Source organism: Pseudorasbora parva, chromosome 22 (genome assembly GCF_024679245.1).
Source record: "Pseudorasbora parva isolate DD20220531a chromosome 22, ASM2467924v1, whole genome shotgun sequence".
NCBI classification, from domain to species: Eukaryota; Metazoa; Chordata; class Actinopteri; order Cypriniformes; family Gobionidae; genus Pseudorasbora; species Pseudorasbora parva.
In genome coordinates, this window is record NC_090193.1 from 19,423,228 (window position 1) to 19,439,913 (window position 16,686).

Here is a 16,686-nt window from a genome sequence, read left to right on the forward strand (position 1 = left end):
TATATATATATATATATATATATATATATATATATATATATATAAAAAGGGATGCAACAATACAGTTAGTCCAGGGTTCAATACATACCTCGGTTTCTAACTATGGTTTTCAGTTCGGTTTATTTTTTGTTTCTCTTTTTTTATTCTATTCTTAGGCGACAGGAACAGAACGTTATTAGTAATACTCTTTCTTTATTTTACTTAAAAGACTTCAAAAACCTTACTTAAACTTAACTTTACTTAAAGGGGGGGTGAAACACTCAGTTTCAGTCAATCTCATGTCAATCTTGAGTACCTATAGAGTAGCATTGCATCCTGCATATCTCCGAAAAGTCTTTATTTTTTTTATAATTATATAAGAAAGATGCGCTGTTCCGAGTCTTTCCGAAAAAAGGCGAGCGGGTGGGGGGCGTATCGTGTGAGCGGAGCTAAAAAATGACGTGTGCGCACTGCTGCTATTGTGTTTAGTCGAGTGCGTCGTAAAGCTGTGTCATCCCTAACAGCGGGAAAAAAACTTTATTCAAAATAAAAATATGGCTTTTAATCAGATACAGCCATACATCTATGATCCGGAATCAGACCCAGAGGCTGCAGTTGAACAGGAGCAGCAGCAAAAAACGACTAGAGCAGGACGTCTCTATGTGGTACAAGTTATACACTAACTATATAATATGCTTAGCGGCTTGTGTTATTTACATATTTATACTTGAATTATATCGTTGTATTTTTGTCTTTGAAGGTGTACATGTGGGAAGTGCAGTTGTGCACATGTGTGTGTGTGTTTTTACGCGTGGTTTGTGTAGACAATTGTAACGTTAGTAAGCGGACTGGTTTTGCACGGCAGGCTAAGTTAGTGTTTACAAATGTACACGCACTACACATCGCATGCTCCGGCGTCGAACTGGGCCTTGTTTATAAAACAGTCGACACCGAAATGCAGCGAACAGATATAAACATTCGCGCAACTCAGTTGCTGATCTGGAAAAGCAAATTCCATCCACTGTTGCCTTACCGCGGGGTTTTTGGGGAATCTGTGCAGGAGGACTGTCTTGGTCTGGCAACCAAAAACGCACTTTTTTGGTGACATTATGTGCACATCACCTGTGCAGCGCATCCTACAAGCCAGCGCTTTGATGGGCGTAGCCTGTTACTTTCGCTCTCTCCCTCTCTCTCTCTCACGCTCTTCCGGTAGAATTGTCCGTAAGGCCCATACAAGGAAATTCCGCCCCCATTAACGTCAAGTGGACGCATGATCGCAAAAAACTTGCCGAAACTTATGACTAACCGGAAGTAGTATTTTTGACAAAGAAATACTCCCATCAAACGTCCACCTTAACTTTTGAAACTTTGTCCATGTTTAGTATGGGATTCCAAGTCTTTGAGAGTGTAAAAAGATCAGTATGCATGAAACAGCATTTCACCCCCCCCCCCCCCTTAAAAAACCCTTGTACACATTCCTAGTGTATTGTATTATATAAAATACATTTATATGTAAAGATTTACAGTGGCAGCTCAGAGATGTACAGTATCATTTAAGTATGAAATTGAAAGAATAAATGTAGGCTAAAACTATATAGTCTTCGATATACAATATAAATTGATTGAAAGCTACTGTATTAATACTTTATTCAAGAGAAGTGAGTGATTTTTCTCTTTGTCTTCTGTTGTTTTATTAACATAATTTTAGAGGTCAACAGAGATGTATAGTGACGAAGTAGAACTACTTCACTACTGTACTTAAGTACTTAAAGGCGGTATCTGTACTTTTCTAGAGTATTATTTTTTTCTCCTACTTCCACTTTTACTTCAGTACATTTTTTCGATTAGTTTAATACTTTTACTCCGATATTTTATTTGTGCTGCATAGTTACTCGTTACAATTATAAAAATGCCACAAATCATTCTATTTCAAACCCACATTATTTACCACCAGAACAGTAGATGGCAGGTTTGATGAAGCTGGCACATCATTGAGCGAATTAAGCGATTCAAGAAGACTGCGTGCGCTCCCGTTCTGCCTTTTTTTGTCGCCAAAGCCATATTTGTTCGGTGAGTGATGTAGTCAACTACTGCGAGGCGCATATGCGAGATTAACAAATTAATCGGATTGAGCCCTGTCTATGGTGAGTTTCCAGACCAAACATCTTGATGTGGGTCTGGCTTGTCAGGCTAGTGTGCTAGTGTAATGTACAAGAATAGCAAGCACAGCACACCTGCGGCATAGCTAAACTAACTCCTTTCAGTAACTTCATCATCCAATCATTCATCTCTGGATGTAAAATAATCCATTATATGATCGGTTAGGGCACTGTCATCACCAGGATTAAGCAGATTGAGGTGAACAAGTTTCTAAAAGCGATCAGTTACTCAGACTGTGTTGTTCTCTTGTGCTCCGAGTCCGCCATCTCACGATACGATAATGTAGTATTAAATAAAAAACTTTGCGTGCCGTAGTTTACATATGACTGATAGTAAAATGTATTTTGATACACCTTTATTGCTCATGTAATGGGGTTTATTTTTGGTGAACTGTCTTTGTGGTGTTAAAAGAGTGAAAACTATGGCCGCTTTTTTTTGCACCTCCGTCAGGCGTGTGAAAACATTAGAGAAAGACGCAGTCTTTTCAGCTTGCCACTACAAATTGCTATTTTTCTGCATTAAACAAGTGAATTTTGCCAAGATATTTTTAGAAAGGATAGATGTTATAGATTAATACTTTAATGAAATCCCAATTTTGACAAAATATTGACTTTAAACCTAATCTGTGACCTAGTTGAAAACTTTATAGCGCGACATCCAACAGGTTTTCCCAGATTGCATATATATATATATATATATATATATATATATATATATATATATATATATATATATATATATATATAATCTACATTCATCTAAATTAATTGAATTAATTTGAAACTATGTCTGCTTGGATACTCATCAGTGGACATGTTGACATACTTTCTGTGTGAGTTTGTCCGCTCAAGCGCAAGACTTGAAAGATATCTCAATATTTGCGTGCTTTGGGATGAGTGCACAGAGACGGATCTTCTCACAGTGCTCGCGAGTTCTCATTCACGTCTTCTGGCGAATATACCCGGATAATGACAGAATGACTGCTCATATTCGGACATACGGCAGCACTCGCATGCATTGAACATTTTACAAAGAGAGACCGTTTTGCCCACGTTTTTCTTTTATTATTGCTGTAATTGTAATGTGTAACTGAGAAGCCAGCACGTGTCCAACGACAGAAACATACATAAAGCATTATTTTCAAGTTAAATTTTCTGTTTAACTTTTGTTAGACTCCAGGTCGAAAGAAAAGTGAATTTTTACACTTAACACATTCTCTGCAGTCCAAGTGCGATGCACTGAAGGTCACTCTCGCGCATATCCGAGCTAAATCAATAACATCATTACTAGGGAAGGTGAAAACTAAGCATTTTCTTGACCGACCACCGAGCCCCATTAGCCGGTTGAAACTGGTTAACCGATTGGTTTAAAATATGCTGTGCTATTTGAAATAACAGCCACGCTTCCGCTCTCACACACACTCTGTCCCGGCGCCGCCGCCTCCCCTTCCACTCATGTCACTTTTTTTAAATCCCCTAAAGCGCAAAACATGAGTCCCGCAAACGCAGCGCCGAGGAGCTTGTTTGTAATCGGAGGACAAATGGCTCCTTAGTTTCGAAATGGTTCGGGTACAAGGTGATCGCGTTGAAAATAAAGGCATTTGTCTAGCGTTAGAAGCTCATTTGAAACATTGCCGCGGCTCGTTTAAGAAAATGACAGCGCCGAAGAGACGCTGCTTTAGTTTGAGGTAGTGCTAACAATAAAAAAGAAAGATGACGATCAACACCTTATGTATTACCACTGAAATGTAGATGTAATATATTTCCAAATGTAAGCCCATCTTATGCGGAATGACGCTTCATGCAGTCGTCCGCCCTGGCTCAGTCTAAAGTCGAGTGTTTACTTTTTGCCAACCTTATGAGCACGCAAACCCAAACGCTGTGACCTCACACCAAATGTTTTATTGGTTTATTAAGTACAAAAAATGGAAAAAAAATTCAATCAAAGAGATTTGTTCACTTCACACAAAAAGTTTTTGGAATGAGATGGCTAACTGTAGAAGCGTTTAGTCCACTGTCTATAATAGCCTAATTTAGAGATCACTTTTTTTTATTTTTTACCGACAACTTTGATCGGTTAACGTTGATACGGTCAACCATCGGTCAAACGGTCATCGGTTAACATCCCTAATCATCAACACTTACACTTAAAAAAATTAAAACTTTAATTTAACAAATAAAAAAATGCTCTAAATTTGTTTCTAAATTGACTTAATAAAGAAACGAAACAAAATATAACTATTTTTTAAAAACAAAACTGAACTATTTTAATGGCTGCAACAATGTAAAAAATAAAATAAAAACATGGGCTCCAGTCGGAATCGGGCGGAGAATTTTTATAAGCTGTCGGACACGGGCCGGGCTAGGGCTTCAGCGTCTTGGGCCAGGGCCGGGCTAGGGCCTAGATTTGAGGCCCGTGCAGGGCTCTAATCTGTCTGTCTGTCTGTCTGTCTGTCTGTCTACATGCTTTAACTGATTACAAATTCAACATATACAAATATGAAAGAGACAACATTTAGACATTTATTTTAAGATTTTTACATTCCAACTTAATGCATTTGAAAAAAAAAATGAAAGGGAAACACATCGAATCTGTTAAGAACATGTTAAGAGTTTATACACCTCATGACGTTATGAAATTTGTGTATAATCATTCATAAAATTCTAACATAGATTATAAAAAAATAAATTAAGTATTCAAACCACCAGTAGGCATCAGCGATTCACAGTCACAGGGGCCCCACACAGTTATAAACAGTTCAGGAAGAATGTGTTTACAGGAATAGTATTTTGATTCCATGCGTGCATCAGGTCTTTAAAGGCCCACTGAAGTGCTATGAAACGCGACGCATTATTCAATGTGTTGACGTAATTTCCGCTGAAATGGCTCCAGCTTTTAGCAGCTCCTCCCCTTTTTTGAAACAACCAATAGCTTTTCGTTAATATACACTAGACTAGAGCCCTAGAGCAGACCTTTCTCTGTTTGGTAAAGCCAGTTTCCTCTAACACCGTATATCATCATAATCTCCTCCATATCGGTTTGAAATGCAGCATTCTGTGCAGAATTCAAATGGGTCGATATGTTTGTTGTCGGAGCCGACTCGCGCATATGATCCGCGCTGCGCTCTTGTGTCTGTAGTCTAAATTTAGACCAGAGCCGTTGGTGTGTCTGCGCTGCTGCGGTGTGTGAAACTAACGTGAAAACAGACTTCATTCGCCTCAAATGATAGTATATTTACACTGAATCGTTTCCTATCACATATCTAGTGTGCTATGTGCCTTTCACCATGTAGAAATGAGTAAATATGTGTTAACAACTGACCGATTTCAGCCACAGCTTCAGCAGCGTAGGGGGCGGGCTTTAGATTCTAGAGAGCATTTTGATTGGACAGAAGATTTGACGAGAAAGTGAAGTCTGCGACGATGTCACCAAAATCTGAGATTTGTTTTAGCGGAAGTTAGAGACTGTAAATCTTGTATGCTTATATCTCCTAAATGCAAATGTTGTCATAGTTTTGGAACATACCAGCTTATTCATAACTTTAAGGCTAACACAGTCATACTAAAAGCTAAAAAACTAACATTTTGATTTCAGTGGACCTTTAAGGGTCATGAAACCCTGTTTCTACAGCTGTCAGTTTTCACCACAGTTTTGAAAAAATGCTATAAAAGTGGGCATGGTTAAGCTGAGGAGTGGTGGGGGATGAGGGGAGACTTACTGACAACACAGTTTTATGAGCTGTTGGATCGGTTAATGGGCTGTAAAGAGCAGTTGCAGTCAGTGTGGATGAATCGCGTTTATTTCGAAGACTCAGGATCTACTAAGGAGAGCTTATGTGATGCAGAAACTCTTACAAATCAAAAACAAACACTTGTTTTTGATCCATTAATGCATCTCTCACCTACTAAATGCGATCTCACTCTTAGAAGCAGAGGTGTCAAGTAACGAAGTACAAATACTTCGTTACCTTACTTAAGTAGAAATTTTGGGTATCTATACTTTACTGGAGTAATTATTTTTCTGCCTACTTTTTACTTCTACTCCTTACATTTTCACGCAATTATCTGTACTTTCTACTCCTTACTTTTTAAAAATAGCCTCGTTACTCCTCTTTCATTTCATCTTGTTTAAAAAAAAAAAACTATGCAGATAAATCGAGTCATCCGGATAGTGTGAATTTGATTATGGTTGGATGAGAAGTGTAAACATATACCATTCCAACACCCTATTGGTTACATCGCGCTTTCACATGACTCAAAGCACAAATCACACACGGTGTTGCCAGATTGGGCGGGTTCCAGCGGACGAGCACGCACTTTCAGTCCATCAGCGATCAGCAGCAGACGCGCTCATTCATGACAGCCAGGTTTTTAGCGCGATAACTCATTGTAGATGTATATTCAAGTGATTGCTATGCTAAAGTGGCATACATACAGTATATAACGTTATATACACAAGCCGTTTCTACAGTAAGGAGTGGTAGAGTGAACAAACTCTCAAACATGGATTACACCTGTGACTCGAAGACTCTTTATAAGTATAATCATTATTCCTGTCCATCATAATATACACACTCAGGACATCTGCAACTAGCAACCCCAACTGCTGCTGAAAAAGGGTTTGAATCAATGATGAATCAGTTTTGACTGGACTAAGTGCATGTCCTATGAACTTCACAAGGGTACTGTAGTTTTGTCAGAGCAAAGCTAAGCGCATTGTTATTTTTTTGTCGGTGGATTATTGTACAGTATATCAATGAATTACACATTTTGGCAGTGGTGTGTTTTAACGTGAAATGCCTGTTAATTATGTGCTTTTTCCGATATCTTATATTGGGCACTGTTTGCACTTAAAGTGGCTTCTTCAAAAAAATATCATCACATTATTTTCCCAGTTTTGGTGACCTTTGAGCCCTGCACAGGCCCTGCACAATCCTTCTTATGACACACTCCTGCAGCCATTAAAATAGTTCAGCTTTGTTTGTAATGTCCAATAGTTATATTTTGTTTAGTTTCTTTAATAAAGTTAATTTAGAAAATTTTTTGGATAATTTGTTTGTTTGTTAATTTTTTTTAAAGTGACAACCAAGCAGTCAGCGGCCAACAGTGGGTATGAGGTTAAGGGTGTAAAAGTCAGGGCCCGTAGGGCTCTAAATCGTCGACTCAATCTGGCAACACTGATCACACATGTAGCCTACATTTACATTCTGATAAAGGTTATTCATAACTTATAGGCAACTAGCCATCATATCTTCCGCTTCAGGAAACATGTTAATGCTCAGCAGTACACATAATGGTATATTTCCATTGTACTAAAATGCATTAATTTTCAATGGGTATATGTAGCTGAAACAGGTAGCCAGTGCCTCCCAAATTTTTCAACATTAACATTTTAATCTAACATTATAGTCATTATGGCCTTTAGAAAAATGTTTTTGAGGAGGTGGGGTAGAGCACTATGGTGGTGTGGCCTAAGCTTTTGTCTTTAATGGCATTTTTTTCCTTACATTACTTTTACTTTTATACTTTAAGTAGTTTTGAAAACCAGTACTTTTACACTTTTACTTAAGTAAAAAGCTTGAGTTGATACTTCAACTTCTACAAAAGTATTTTTAAACCCTAGTATCTATACTTCCACTTGAGTAATGTATGCGAGTACTTTTGACACCTCTGCTTAGAAGCCTGTCAATCATCAGTGCTGCTGTGTTAAACGAGGCGTCTCATAGCATAAGGAGACACAAACTCATGAATAATTAAGCGAGGCGTCTTCTCATAGGATAAGGACATGCAATCTCATGAATAATTAAGCGAGGCCACTTCTCATAGGATAAGGACATGCAATCTCATGAATAATTAAGCGAGGCCACTTCTCATAGGATAAGGACATGCAGACTCATGAATGATTATGAGACACAGATGAGTCAGAGTCATTGCCATACTATTGTACGAGAAAACAGAATATTTTGTGACATTGATACAAAGATGAATTTAAACCCGGAAGTTGAATATAGTGCAAAAATCTTTAAAATGTTAAGTTTTCTCCAATAAACAAAAGGAATGGATGGTACATTGACTTATATGATGCTCAACACTCATAACTCTTAAAATCTTAGAAAGTTTGGTTTAGATTTCAGGACCCTTTAACCTCTTAACCCTCGCCCTGTGCTGAGAAATAAATAAAAAAATGACATACCCCAAATAAAAATGTCTGCAGCTCTTAAACCCTATGGTCTATATCCATAAATGTGGTCTTATTTTAAACTAGACACTTTAAATTATGTTACCCAAAAGTCATAATAACTCAAATAGTATAGGGACAGATTAAAACAAGGGGAAATATGCATGTAAGTGACTCACGTTTTTATTTTTTTATTATTCCCTTATGGAAAAAAATATTAGATTTTAATTTTTATGCCCTGAAAATAACCTAAATATAAAACTGAATGTCTGATCATGCTTTGATTAAAATTTGAGGACGATTCTCTCAAAAATGTAGCTTCTGTAAGCTTTTATGTCAAAAAAGACTGGGCGTCCTTTCAATAAAGTCCAATTATATTAGAACATTTGTGTAATAGTAAAGAGTAGTTTTTATTCAAATAAATCTGCAATAAACTGCTAATTATAATGCATTTGCAGTCCCTGATAACTAAAACAACTATTTACAGAATTTACAAGTGTAAAACAAAACTCATTTAGTTGATAAAAACAGTCTCTTATTTAGTCTGCGCGTTGTGTGTAAGTATGTGTGCTTACACTGGCAGGCGCTGGATACGATGAATGAAAACTGTGGAGACGACGCTAAGTAACAGCTAAGTAAGCATGAGGTATTCACCAATGCTTCTTACGACATCTCTTACAGAAACTACGCAAAATATTGTCTTTTGATTCGTTACTACATCCATCAATCAAATCTATGCTGGCTATGCATTGGCTAGGCATTGACTGGCTTATCCAACAAAGGACCGGCGAGTTTGACTGACAGATGTATCACCCAGTGACGAGCTCCCTTTCTATTTATGTGTCCTAGTCAGCTTTTGATTGAAGGAGAGAGACCTGGGAGGGTTTAATATAACCGGAACTGTCCACAGTACAGGGGAGATTGTCAAAATAAGGCTTACAATCGCTATTTCATTGAAAATGGACATGATTGATTACTCTTAACACAAAACGCTTATGCAAACAACGGAGGATTTTTAGTTTTTTCCCCTTATTTTTTCGTTGTTTTGGATTAAAAGTGGGATGCATTTTGAAGAGTGGACTCTTACACAGACATGTATGCTGTTGTTTCGTGGATTCGTCCGATCTGATCTGAACGTCAGGAGATGAAAGATGAGTACCGCGTTCATTATGCTAATGTTTAAATAGCCACTGCGTTAGCATTTAATTTAACCCTTTCCTCTCTGGTGTATTTATTGCAAAAACGAGTTCAGAACATGAATCTTGAGTGTTTTAGCTTTCAAATGATGCATAGTTTGTGATAGTTGATTGAACAGTTTGTATAAAACAAAAGTAATTATAAGTAGAGACACGCCCACTTGCGTCAGACGCCCCGCCCACGATCCGGTGCGGATTAAGAAGTTAAAGTGACAGGAGTTATTTGTTATTTAAACTATTAAAAAACAAACGATCACTTACTGCTCTTGACTAATTACCTTGTGTAACTTTATTGGATTCATCTATATTTAAGTTTTTACAACAAAGATTATCCAATGTAATTTTAAATTTGATTACTATTTGATTTTTTTTTAATAGTTTTTTTTTAAATTCCGTTTCTTACCTGAATACTATTAGACCTGCCTGAAAAAATAAAGCAGTCTATTTAATTTCTATCTTTAATAATAATAATAATAATAATAATAATAATAATAATAAATAATTAATATTATTTTTTATTTATTTGGGATGTAACGATTGGAGTGTAACGATATATCGCAATAAAAAATGTGACTATATGTATCATTGATGTAAACAATATGGATGGTATATATGGTTCACGGTATAGAGTTGTTTTTATCAAGGCTCAATTTACTGTATTTATAAGGTATAATTCAGCCAAAAATGTAAATTCTGTCATCATGTAGTAATAATAATAATAATACATTTTATTTATATAGCGCCTTTCCCAACCTCAAGGTCGCTGTACACAAAATATGCATACACAAAATATACACAACATAGACATACATATACAATGTGAAACATAAACATACAAATATACAGAAGAGAGAAACAACTCTAAGCGGAGGATGATTGGAAGTACTGTAAGAAAATATATGTTTTTAGTTAAGATTTGAATGAGGTATAGTATTATGATATAGTAAGTGTCGGGCAGAGAAAGAGGGAGGGCGTTCCAGAATTCCGTGGCCACAGCACTGAATGATCTACCACCCATAGTAGAAAGACAGAAATGAGTGAGTAGTCTAGATTTAGATGACCGGAGAGTACGGCGAGGAGAATACCAGTGCAGAAGTCCATGCAGACATTTAAAAGTTAACAGTAACATTTTATATTGGATGCGGTAGCCAATATAGATAATTGAGCAAAGGGGTAATGTGGTCCGATTTTTTTTTTGACTTGATGGATGACTCTGGCAGCAGAATTTTGTACATATTTTAGTCTAGCAATTGTTCTAGTGGGAAGCCCAATAAGCAACTAATTACAGTAGTGGAGACGTGAGGTTATTAAAGCCTTGATTAGAGTTTCGGTAATCATCCTCATGTAGTTCTGTTTAACTTCCAAACACAAAATGAAGATATTCTTTATGAAACCTTAGAAATTTCTGGCCCTCTATTTAACGTCCAATCCTCTCAAGCAAAAAAAATCCAGAAAATATAAAGGCATCGTAAAAATAATCAATAGTGTCTAATCCAAAACCAAGTCTTGTGAAGAGACACAGTGGCTAATGAACAGAGTCACAATGACACGCATACTGTCTGTAGTAAAAACAGATGCTCAAAAACAATACAAGAGTGAGTTAATGCAGAATTAAATTTTTTGGCTGAGCTAAAAAAAAATTGCAAACGTTTTTTGCAATTAGAACTGTGACTGATTGCATCGATCATCTAAAGCGCCCACGATGTGGAATGACATTCCTCAAAGTGAAAGCGCAAACATTTAAATCACCTGGGGTCTCATTTACAAAACTTTGCGTAGATTTCATCCTAAAAGTGTACGTATGTATAAAAGCTAGATTTTGCATACACACAAAAGAATTCTGATTTATAAAACCATGTGTACGCCAGAACCTCCGCAAAAATCCCTTTATAAATCACAACCAGCAGCAGATTGTGCGTATGTGCTTCTCCACCCTGTCTCCTACCCGATATCCCCATATATAGAGCCTAGTTTTATGCATGACCTCATCTGCATATCATTTGCATGTATATTCCCATCCATGTGACACCATATTTAATAGATCAACATGGTGATCACGTTTAGTTTTAGTAGTATGATTTATTCAAATACTTGAATATAAATTATGGTAAATTATGATTTAGGGGTAAAATAAATATTTTCTATTTGAATGCAAAAAGCTAACTCTTCCTATTGCCTTTTCCATAAAATATTGCTGTATTCATTTTCTAAAAAGAAGAAATAATTGTGTTACTTCTACATAAACACAACTATACTACAATAAACACTTTAAATAAATGACTGCAATCTAAAAAAAAAAAAATGCAATTCCACTGTGGTATAGCATTACCAAATGACAACATGCCTATTTTTCCAAAGTGGTACAGCTTTACCATATGGGAACATTGATCTTTTTTCAATTTACAGATGATTAACTATGTTAGACAAAGTTGATTTGGGAATAAAAATATCTAATTTACTTATCAAAGTAAAAAAAAATCCCGATTTACAACTTAGACATTTTTTAGAAATTTAGAAATCAGGTTAATAAAATTTAGACATTTTATTTAGAAATTAGGTTAATAAAGCAGTTTCTTGAGCACTTTAACTTTAGATGTCTTCCGTATGAGGGTGACAGGGGCAAAGAGAGTTTTGCAGGTTCATTTAAATGTCATTTTACTTAAAAACATTGGCTACCTTAAGGCCTGCCCTTTTAAATCCCATAGTGTGTTTTATTGTATTTTTTTTTCTGATTAACAAAGAGTAGAATTTGAGTAGAAACTGTGCCATAAAGGGTTAAGCTAAACCAATTTCCTTTTGGGATTATTTAGCTTGAAAAGTGTGTTTGTGTCTTAAAATGAGTAGCACTTGGATTTTGAGTTTTATGCAATGTAATGGAATGATATTCATAAATTTTTAAGTTGAACTGAAGTCTCCAAATGCTTTCTGATGCCAGTGTATTCCAGGAAGACGATGTGTTTTGTTTCTCTGTTCGTGTAGTGTGTGGGGAGTAGTGTGTGGTGTGTTTGGCTTTAGTGAAATGAAGTAAAGAGATTTGGAAACTATAGAGACACCAGTGTGTGTTCATCGCAGCTGGTGTGCTGAGCAGTTAATGAAAGTACCTCTCGAACCTTATCACTGTGACAATGTAGATGTTAGCCAGGAGTCCAGGGAATTCTCTCTCTGTCCCTCTCTCTAATCCTGTTAATTGGCTGCCACACTCAGAGCTGTAAGGTCCTGAAGCAGCCAAACCCCGCTGGCCCACAGGAGGCTCCTGTCAACAGAACAAACAAAATCCGCCTGCGAGAGTCTCACACATCGCCTTGCTCTCATTTACAGCCAAAGCCACTGTGACACCTTTGAATAGACAGCTGCTTGCTCAACGGCTTTTTTAAAGGACCCAGCACATGCCCCTGTGGAACCTCTCGGCACCTAAAGGGTGTCTGCTTTTAAGGAGTTACAAGGCCGGGCTTTGTTTATAGTGACAGCTAGGGAAGTCTATCTGACTACGGTCCAGCTGACAAGAAGGGAATGAGCTGGCCCAATATCAAACCAACAGCATTTTATAAAAACGGAAAACGCTTATAATGCACGTCGGCATACTGTGCTGTGGTCACAGAGTTGTTACTAACTACTTGGTTAATGCAGATGCTGTAGAATAGGTACAAAAAGTGGAGCAGTCTCACAAGGGCCCACCGTTTGGTTTATTTGTCTGAAACCCGGCTCTGGGCTCTTGGGAGCATCTGCAATTACAAGGGCTCTTACCTTTCGCTGTGCGCCATCTGTTGTAATGTACCGGGTTTAGTCCCCTGCTCCTCGTTCGTATTTATCTTACTGATGATTTTCATTTGGTGCAAGAGAAAACACAGTTGTGACTGTCAGCACTTTTAAGAGAACATTTGTGAAGATGCTCTCGATTCCCTAGATTTTTTATAAGAGTTACTAACACTGAGTGTAGACTTAAAATGGGCAGTTTCATTTAGACTATTTCTGATTAGATGAGCTTCATTTGAAGCCATTTTAAAATGACAATAAACTCACTACTGTATCCACATGTTTTAAATGACTGCTTTTCAAATTGCTACGGTATATGGAAACTCTAAACAGCTTATAGTCAGTCTAATGTGCATCTTTATGGTGTATTTATTTGTCCTATTGTCATTTGTTTATAAGTATATATTTTATTTCTAACCGATTACTTGATTACGTAATTACTTGACTTTTTTTACTTATATTAAGCAATTATTGCTGTGGTTTACTTTTTTAAATGTTGGTCATATTTCCCACCCCAAGCGATCGTGTTATTAAAGATAGATAGCACACCACTGGACCAGCCTTTTTTGTTTTTGTAATAGGCCTACCAAACAAGAGTCATGCATTTTGTTAGTTGTATTGCCATGTGTGACTATTGTGCATCTAACATAATAATATGGTTAATGTTGCATCCTAATTATGAAAAATAAAAATGTTTGCAAATTTATTGTAGTGAACACCACAAAATAAAAACATAATTTTGGTCAATAAATAAATAAATAAATATTTCACTGTACTAAAATGGCCCCCACAGTCACAGTTCCTAATATCATATTTTATATATATATATATATATATGCTAATCCTGGTGGGATTGAGCTATGAATAATAAGTTTACTAATACTTTGTTCAATTTAAATAATATAAGTTTAAGTAATTGAGTGATTCTGCATTTCCTATGCATTTTTTTTTTTTGAGCAATATAGGTCTTAAAGTTTATTCATAATGGTCTTAAAAAGTCTTAAATTTGACTTGGTGAAACCTGCAGATACCCTGCTTTGAGTGTCTGTGTTCATTACATGGTATGGCAGTTTTCTCAAATGGTAGATTGTCATGAATTGACCATAGACAGTAAAAGAAAGGGAAGTGACGGTTTATGCGGTGACACCACACGGCAGAGACAAAGACAGCGAGCAAGTGTCACCGGTCTTTTCCACCAGCTCTTCTATTTCGATTTCAGCTATGTTTCAAGGTGACAAATACAATGATGTGTTGCAGCCAGTTGCAGCTTGTGGCTCTAAATTTCACGGGTAGATCACCAACATACATTATCACAACTAAAATCTCTATTGTAAGCCAATTTTGTATCGTTTATATGGCATAGCGTTTCTATCACCATTACTAATCATTGGTCTAATTGGTTGAAGGACTATACAATTTCGTACAGAGTCATATAAGCAGACTCCCAGTCCAATGTTCAGAAAGATTGAATTTGTTCTGGTTATAGCCAGACAACCCCTTAGCCAAAGTATTTAATTGCTTTAGTTACAAGTTGTCCCTGAAAAGTGTATTCCTATTTGAGGGATTTTTTTTTTCTTTCATTTAATAACCTGGCCAGAGGAATGAAACTATACTGTTTATTTAGCACTTTGCAGCCATTTTATAAATTTGATGAATCACTGTAAATGTGTTGTGAGGTAACCAAACGTGGTTTTATTCAATCCAAAACACTCTTTAATATGACAGCTTGAGTAGTTTATTTTGTCATTCAAAATACTTTTTAATAGCAAGTAGAGGTAGCCCATTTAGCTAAAAATTGCACATTGTCAGTTAACATTGGTTTAGAAATGTCAACATTATCTTGACTGATATGTTTCTCCCAATCAGGTGGGATTGTCAACGTCATGCCTTTTTTATTTTCAGAAATCTCCCATGTTAAAACACAGGTAATATTATTATTATTATTGATTTATTAATCTCTTTTGTTGTGCATTGTACTCTGTCATAAGGATTCTACATTGTAATGAAAGTATTTTGGACAGGTCTTATGGTTCAGAAGAGCTGTACTAGGAGGACTTGCCACATGCACAGTCTTAAATATATTATGGTAAGTTTTGATTTTTTTTTATTACAAATATATGTGCTTTTTATAATGATCATTATTAAATGTACGCCATTTAAAGAAATTACTAAACCAAACTGACAATTCTGTCACCATTTGCTCACCCTTATGTCATTACACACGTATGACTTGCATTCTTCTATGCATATATTATATGCCTGAATATTGACAGAGCTTTTATTCCATTTAATGAATGGAGATCAAAAAATGACAAAAAGCTCCATGTAATTACAAAAAAGCATCCCACTTGTGTGCTATATTCCGAGCCTTTTACACGTCATTTTTTCTGTGAACTATCCTTTAATGCTTTTTTAATTATACACCATCAACTAGATGGAGTCAATCTGAAGCCAGCTAAGTTATCTTTTGTTACAAAGGTGATGTGTCCTTCAATTTAATTTAAATATAGGACTACTGTCAAGTTCAAAGTTGACAATACAAAGCCCTCCCTGATCATTTGTCACAGCAAAAGCACCTACCGTTTTTAAAATGACCCAGAAAGAGCTGAACCGAAAGACTTCCATCTCAAGTACATGCAGACGTCCGGAGTTCGTTTCCCCCTGAGCTGCCCGCTTGTCCTCCATCCCTGATGTCTTTCTGATTTTAGCACACCCTGAAAAACTCTCCAACACTGACGTTTCATCTAATCATCTGTAAAGAAGTTATTGAGTTACCAATCAGCACTATGTTACTCAGGAGGCCAAAAGCAATTATGTTGGAGCAGATGAGATGAAAAGAGACGGCTACTGGAGATGAGATCTCCTGTCAGCCTCTTCGTAGACCCAGAATGCACTGCTGAAGCCCTGCCACTTTGGCAGAACTATGTCTTTTCTCATATCAATGAGACTTATGCTCTTCCACTGGTGGCAGACAGTGTTTCAACTTGTGTTTGACAATGAAAAGCATCAGCTTTTTCCATTCCAGCTAAATCTGTTGTTATCTGAAGACTTGACAACCCAAAGGGTGTTTCTCTAGCGGAGGGCTGCATGCTATGAAGGCTGCATATCTTGGCTTCCACGTCATCATTCCACGTTGATGAAGAACATCTCAATTTGAAGGATCCATTTGGCCTGCTTTAAAGGATGCATCGGATGTAAAACCTCCTACAATCCTGAATAAACTCAATAGTCAATACTGAGCTTGCCTGAGTTTATTATGAAATGTAAGATGTAAAAAATTATGTTTTTGGAAATGAAAGCATAGATGTTATCTTTTCTTTTGCTGTAAATAATCACTTAACACTAAATAATGTAAGCCACTGAAAGACCTGTGTCGGATTAATTAACAAAAAGATTTGTAATACAAAGTATTTTTCCAAAA

The 16,686-nt window shown here is 36.5% G+C and overlaps 1 protein-coding gene across 2 annotated transcripts in view; it reads left to right on the forward strand.

The window, feature by feature from the left end:
* The window catches only part of si:ch211-51h4.2 (uncharacterized), a 145,286-nt gene that overhangs the window by 55,392 nt on the left and 73,208 nt on the right, over positions 1-16,686 (forward strand). For both annotated transcript variants that reach the window (XM_067432120.1, XM_067432121.1), the window contains 2 exons: positions 15,132-15,190; positions 15,287-15,351. In XM_067432120.1, coding sequence (XP_067288221.1) covers positions 15,132-15,190; positions 15,287-15,351 — 124 coding nt within the window. The remainder of the gene's footprint in view (positions 1-15,131; positions 15,191-15,286; positions 15,352-16,686) is intronic.